Source organism: Hyposmocoma kahamanoa, unplaced genomic scaffold (assembly GCF_003589595.1).
Source record: "Hyposmocoma kahamanoa isolate Upper Pololo Valley unplaced genomic scaffold, ASM358959v1 91095, whole genome shotgun sequence".
Lineage (NCBI taxonomy): Eukaryota > Metazoa > Arthropoda > Insecta > Lepidoptera > Cosmopterigidae > Hyposmocoma > Hyposmocoma kahamanoa.
Window position 1 is genome coordinate 4,234 of NW_020654689.1, and position 7,830 is coordinate 12,063.

Consider the following 7,830-nt stretch of genomic DNA (forward strand, 5'->3'; position numbering starts at 1 on the left):
AGTGCGTTATGAGGTTTATTTACGATGCCAAAAGTTGTAAAAAGTGCAGGTCGAGAAATGATATTAAAGGTGAAGGAGTTCTGTGAAGCGGAACATAAGAATCACGGTGTTTTAATACCAATAAACAATGTTCGCAAAAGAGTCGCCGCCATGACAGGTAAATTTTGGGGCTGCCATATACAGATTTTTTCCCGATTGATTTACGGATTGGAATTAAGTTTTTTTTAATGCACGATTTTTATTAAGGAAAATTTGAAAAGGAATTAACACAACACAACAAAAATTTGTAAAGTTATATTCAACAATAATGTAATTAAACACGAAAATAATCATTGTTTGAATTTTTTTTTTAATTGTTCATTTTATTGCAGGTGTGTCAGAGAAAACTGTAACGAGAGTTACAAAAGAAGGCGCAACAGCGGCGAGTACTTCTAAAATTATCGTCACCCCAGGGAAGAGCCGCCCGCATCCCAAAAAGATCGACTTGGATGGATTTGATTTGTGCGCTATTCGTCAAAAAATTCACAGTTTTTATGTTGTGAAGAAGGAATTACCTACATTGCCTAAATTACGTGCAGCTTTGAGAGAAGACATAAATTATCAAGGAAGCATCACAACATTGCACCGTATATTGCATAGCATGGGTTTCAAGCATAAGCGATGCCAATCGAAACGTAAATTGCTAATGGAACGTTATGATATTACTGCATGGCGTTCAAGATATTTGGAGAGAATACGAAGAAATCGCAATGTGGAGAAAAAACCTGTAGTATATTTAGACGAGACCTATATACACAACACTTATCATGCCAAAAGTTGCTGGCAAAGTGAGGAGGAGCCTGGGATGTTCGTGTCAGAGTCATCGGGGAGTCGTTGGATAATTGCTCATGCGGGAACTGAAAATGGTTTTGTTAATGGTGCATTGTTAATGTTCAAATCCCAATCCAAATCCTCAGATTACCATGATGACATGAACTCGACTAATTTTTTGAAATGGATGAGTGAAAAAGTCATTCCTAACCTACCTGAAAGGTCACTTGTGGTAATGGACAACGCTCCGTATGACTGCACTCAAATAAATAAAGCACCTACAATGTCAAGTATTAAACGTGACATGCAGGAATGGCTGCGAGAAAAGGGAGTATATTTTGAAGATACTTGGACAAAAGCTGTATTATTTGAATTAATTAAACAAAACAAGGGTCCACCTACATATGCCGTGGATGCATTATTAAAATCTCACAATCATGAATTGCTAAGATTGCCGCCTTACCACTGCGATCTCAATCCGATCGAAAAAATGTGGAGCCTTGTAAAGAGACGGGTAGCGGATAAAAACGTGGGCCAAGATCCAAAAGAAATTGTACGCCTAACAGAAGAGGCTTTTGAGACAGTTACAGCGGAAGATTGGGCAGTTCAATGTAAACATGTACAGCATTTGGAGGAAGAATATTTAAAAAATGATGGTCTTATGGATGAAGAAATGGATCGATTTATTATATCCACGGCTAGTGATAGTGAAACAGAATCTGATTCTGTTTCTATTCACTCTTCTGACAGTGATCATGATCATAATTATTCAATAAAAATTTGAATAAAAGTTTTAAATGTTATTTTATTTTCTAATTTAAAGTTGGTCGAATATCTCCATTTTATATTTTAGAAATTACAGGAAGATTTATTTTTCACTAATCTGACCTTAGCAGTATGGATATCAAATAGGTACTTATTTTAAAAATACATTCTATTAAAAACATTTTTTTTTAACTATTCGAGTACTCGGTTAATAAAATGAAAGTAAATGAACTATAAATTATTTCCCCTGATTTCCCCATATTTAACCGTGGCAACATTATGTCGCGCGAATACAGCGTTGCGTCTGCGGGACTTCTTTCGTGAAATGGACTTTAAGTAGTCTGTTTTTTAGTTTGTGGTGAGTATAGTGCACAGAACAATATTACCCTAAAGGGAAGAACGATAGCTTCATACAATAAAAATGCTTACTTGAAACGCCACCGTTCGTGCCATCGGTAACTTTTGAAAACGCGGGAGATTTGAATAGTGTTTTCATGTGTTTTTATATTTCGATACCGAAAATTGCAATTGTATGCGTAATTGACAATTATTTAAATGGTACATTCAACATTTACATTTAATTTACAAATGTACTCATTTAAATAATTGTCAATTACGCATACAATTGCAATTTTCGGTATCGATCAAGTTATAGAATTTTCGTGTCCTGTTTCGCCACAATTATAAAAAATTAAATAATATTGTACAAAAACATCAAACGAAAATTCTTCATGTCAGGAATTTTTAAGTAATGTGAAATAATACAACCTTTTTAAACATGTTTTAGTATATTAATTTTTCTTAACATCGATTTTTTTGAGGCTTCCTCAACAAATTCTCGATTTTTGACAGTACAAAACCGTTTCAGACATATTACAACTGTACCATCAATTATTCTTTTAAAATTTATTTCACAATGTTCGTCACACCCCTTCAGCCAATCTTTATTTAAATTATCGCATTTTTTTAATAAATTATATTTAATTTTTTCATTATGTGAATTTTCTTTTAAATAATTGTTTATTAATCTTGCAGCATTTTCAACCATTTCACAGAAACTGGGCTGGATGTATTTTAAACTGCATGCTACGTCATCGTATTCCTTAAATGATGTAAATAAATGACATACCTCAGTGTTCAGATCAGCAAGCATAATTTTTTTACATTGCTCGCAATTAATAGTTATGTTTCTTGCGATAAAGCCGCACACATATGCACATGCTTGCATTTCTCCAGAAATCTGAGGTACATCTAACTCTTCTACACCTTCAACAGAAATTTCCGCTGGAAAAGGTGTAGAACCGTCTACGTCATTTATTTTTTGGTTACAACCTTTATGAAGAAACACTTTAAGATTATCCAATATATCATTATTGTCATCCAGGCAGTTTCTGTTTTTATTATTATTAATTAAATTTGTTATTATGCTAGTTTTTAATGCTGCAATAAATTGAACTGAATTGGGGTTCGGATTACAACCACAGTTGCTTCGAATGCACCCGAAACAGTTTTCGAGAGGATCTTGATTGAGCCTTCGGACACATAATGTGTTTATATTATACTTTTTTAAGTTTTTAAATATTCGCTCAATTGCGTTCATCGTCCTCAACCAGCCATCTTGTGATGGGGGCTTACTTCTTGCCCCTAAAAACTCCATTTCTGTGAAAAAAACTTTCATTTTATTAAAAAAATCTAAATGAGGGCTGGTTGAGGACATGTTGGTTAGGTATTTTTTTCCCCTTTTTCTGTCCGGCGTGTCACCATTCATGGCGTCAAATAATTTGTCCATATTGGATATAAGCGTCGCGGTCCACACGGCGTCTTGTGGCAATTCGTCTGAAAGTAAACAATAAACTTTTTATGTTAAAAGGAATTTCATCTAACATGACATGACACTCTAGACTTATTACATTTAAATGAGTATGGGTATTAGTGGCGCCGTTTGGCATTTTTGTAATTTTCCACAACAAAACGTTAATATTGGTAGTAACACTAGAACAAACCGTTGTTACGACCAATCAAATGCCTAATAGTCTTTTGTCAAAATCAGTTTACTTGTTTAGTCTCTATAAAGCAACATAAAAAAATGGATATGAGTCATATTCACAAGCTCGTGAGAAAAACATGATCCTCTTTATAAGTCTTGACAGTCGGGAAAAGAGGCTTGAAAGATGGCAGTACATAATAGACATATTATGTTGAAACTTACTTTGGGCTACTTTGGCAAATAATCCTGCTGCAATGGAATGACTCAAAACTTGAGCAGCTAGTCGAACTTTCATCTTTTGTTTGCCCTTCGGCTGAAGGTGTTGCTGGGTCAATGCCGGAGCAAAAACGAAGTTTGGGTTCTTTTTGTCTATATTAAAGAATTCTTCTATGTGAATCCATTTAGCGACTCCTGCAATAGAAGATTATGAAACCAATGAAACAATTAATTGATACAGATATTACCAAGAAATGAATGGTTGTTATTTTTGTTTTTAACTTTTAACACTAGAGTACACGCGCCTAAGAATACTCCAGCAATGTTCGCGCGGGGTACATATGTAGCCCATTTTGAAACCATAATATTTATTAAAAATGTGGAACACAATACACTCATAAGACAGAAAGATTAAGGTAGATTTAATATAATTAAAGGTGTAATCACACCGTCATAAATAACTATCATAGAGGCCAGCACACCAAACGGCTTGATAATTGTTACATGACAGAGGAGCAAAAATGATGATTTTTTTATTATGATTGTCACATCAATAAAGTCGATTGCCGAGGAACTTAATTAAATGGTGACTTAACAATTTTTTACTAAGATGAAAAAATCATTATATTTTTATTATTATAAAATGATTGGAATTATTAACGTCTGGGGACGTCTCTCTTAGACTTAACCACCCACAACATATTTTTCGCTGCTAACCGTATGTCATGTAGACGACATTGATATTCAAAATTTCTGCAAGTAGTTATGGATAGATTTCATTAGCAAGATGGACTATTCTTTGCATAACTAGATAGATAGCATTTGGTGTTTTAGTTAAAACCTACAAGCTTACTATGGGTGTCAACACAGGCATGATGTTGATAGTTTTGTAAAACTGCTAAAATACATGCTAATACATACAGCACGAATAATAACTAATACCAACCTATTCTTTGTTGACCTTCTAGTTGTACATCTTGTTTAAATTGGACATTATGTTTTAAAAAATTGTTTCTAAAACATTTAAGCAGGTGTGGTGGGTCTAAGACGGTGACAATTTCATGTCCCTCATGGTCAAAAAATGGTCGATCTTTCGATGATCCTAATAAATTGATTGCCCGTAAATTGACGCCATCCAAATCACATACGACGCCAATGACTTCTAATCCAGCACCAAAACAAGCACTCAAGACCTGAAAATTCATATTTATTTTAGTTAACCTCAATGATATAATTTAAAGCATCTAAGATAATTTAATAAATATAAGAAGACCCACCTCCTTAATAAGTATAATTAATCTGTCAGCTGTGACGCAGTCTCCCGAAAAATAGAAGGCTATCGGTTGTTTCCAGGCTCTTCTAACTCCAATAGCCATAAAAGTTAGGGCATGGCTCGCAATTTCTTGGGTTCGGCCCTGGGCAGCATGATCCTGATAGCCATCTAATTGGTCCAGTTTTGTATTATAACAAAGGTTTTTTCTTATTGACATTTCGTCAAAAGACACAACACACAAATTGTCACTAACCGACCTCTGTTTCGTGATTTCTTTAATTGTTTCCATCACTTGATTGTTTATACCGCACATCATGGGTATTTTATTCAATAATGCCTTTAGTGAACTCACACTAGGCAAACAAAATAGTCTACTTAATAGCCTATAGCATGAGCTAGACTTTTTATACATGCTTAAGGCTAAAACTTTGTCGTCTAGTGTCCATCTCCGCCCAGTTATCTTTCTAGGCACATTTTTTAACTGGCTTTGTAACAACAAATAAAATGAACTGCTTAGTTTGCTTTTCATCATGTTGTTCACCGCATTATCATAGTTCAAAGAACTTAAAATATCCCTGTTGCACTTTTTAACTTTTTTAAATTTTCTTCGAAGTCGCAAGATTTCAGTTAAATTTGTTCTGCATCTTTTATATAGCTTTTGTTTTCTAGGTGTTAGTTCGGTGGTTCTTTTTACATCCAGGTCCTTTAATATGCCTTCGCTTCTCGATGATTCCTGTAAAAATTGATAATAACCGTGTTAGACTTTCATGCTTTTCGCAACTGATATGCATGAAATTTGAAATTAACACAAAAAATACAGTTCTATAAGTCATGACGATGCCCTAATTTAGAATTTCTATCTATGAACTGAGATAATTGAGATCGAAAGTCTCCACATCTAATTTAGTTAAGATTCTCTTTCTAAAATATAAATTAAAATGATGAGTTACAATGACAGTCAACATTTTAATTTTAGGAAGAGCATTAAGCAATTATTGATAACAACATTAGTATGTTTACTACTCTGGTCAGTAAGTTGAACAGTTTAGAGCTTGAACAGTGTAAAAATTACATATAAGCTGTTGTTAAAAAACAAAACTAATCACCTGAATTACTTGTGCTTGGTGATGAGATGAACATTCACCTAAATGTTCATCTCGCAACTGAGCCAAAATATTTTGAGCTTCTGTTGGAATGGCAAACTTATTCAATCTCGTTTTGACACCGCTAGTAAATGATGAATGATCAAAATGATTGCCGCATAGCATCTTATGCTGTTTGTATAGCATCACCAATGATTCATCTGAAGTCCAATCATCATTGGGAAAACAAAATTTTGCCCAAACTCTAGCCCTGAAAAAGATTTTTTATGTATTATGTAAAGGTTATGCGAGAAATGTTTAATTTTGACCAACATGTTTGCTGACCTGATTGGCAATACAGGTAGTTGAATTACTACAAAGCCGTATGTCATAATACGGTTTGTTAATAAATTTGTTTAGTATGTTTGTATTATTAGAAAATGTACTTAGGTGCTAAGAGACATTTTTTTTAAATAATGTAAGGTAATCAGAAATTATGTAAATTGTACTATAAATGACGTTTTATTTTTTTATTGTCCTAAGACAACCAACAAGTCGTGCACTTAATACATACAATTTTTGATTATACAATTCAAATGGAGTAGTGCTAATGACTCAATTAAAGTTTTTACTTTTGGAGCTTTAAACTTTCATAATTAAAGGATATCTTTAGGACTTTAAAGACAGTAGCATTTAGTAAGCGTAAATTAGTGCAAAATCGACTTACTTTAGAGATCCATGTATAGACGGTAGAGGAAACCTGTGAAAGGTCAAAGAAGAATTTTCCTTTGAGGTTATACCGCATTTTGCGCACTTAACAATCCCTTTTCCAGTCATGGTGGAAAAACAACATAAAAGCGTCAGTATCGCGCAAAAAGAATGAGTCTCTATCTCGTAATGTAAGGTTTCACAACACAAAAAGCGTCAATTTCGCACAGAAGTCTTTCTCTCGTAATTATCGAATTCACAAAACAAAAAGCGTCAATTTCGCACACGAGTCTCTATCTCGCAATTCAGAAAATCGATAACAGAAAATCGATAACAAACCGGCAAATACACAAAAACTGCTGCTAAATGCAGAGAAAAGAACTGGTATTAGTAGTTTATGAAAAAGAATTTCTCACACAAGTTTTCATGGTAGCCATCTTGATTTGAAAACTCTGACAACTGTGAAGAAGTTGCCATCACGCAGAAACATAAGTTCTACCAAAATTTGGTTGTGATAATTGTCAACATAAGGTTCATTTGTCTAAAATTAGGTGAAAATTAGAATCTTCAACAAAGACAATATTACAGAAATCATAGTGTTCATATTAGAACACCATGGTTTCTATGATACAAATAATTGAAAAAAAACTGTATTCGTCAAGTAATAAAATGTACCAAAATGGTAGATAACTATTTAATCGTGCTCGTAAATTTATGAATCCGACTATCTCATTCTTTCGCAGAGCACTATTCTTTTTTTGCAAATCCTGCCATTGTTGGCATTGGCCGCTTAGAAAGCTGACCACCCCTGGTATAGTGTTCTGTGCTCATGGGACTGTTGTGATAAATAAATTGGCGGCTAAAGTGTGTACTGATGTATAAAGGTGATATTGTTATTAAACTACTTTGAAACGTATGTGACCTCACGATGAGCCGACAATTAGTAATAGAGAGTTACTTTAAAACCAAGGGAAGTACTCCAAAAAGCT

General features: G+C 33.8%; 1 protein-coding gene across 1 annotated transcript; it reads left to right on the plus strand.

The window, feature by feature from the left end:
- Positions 1–205: 205 nt before the first annotated feature.
- LOC113236358 lies at positions 206–1,594 on the plus strand. The gene has a single exon (XM_026472391.1). It carries the CDS (start codon positions 641–643, stop codon positions 1,592–1,594), a length of 954 nt encoding a protein of 317 aa, XP_026328176.1. The 5' UTR covers positions 206–640.
- Positions 1,595–7,830: the final 6,236 nt, after the last annotated feature.

Bases quoted from the DNA above. Each gene is read 5' to 3' on its own strand.
- LOC113236358 (XM_026472391.1), top strand. From the start codon at position 641: ATGGGTTTCAAGCATAAGCGATGCCAATCGAAACGTAAATTGCTAATG.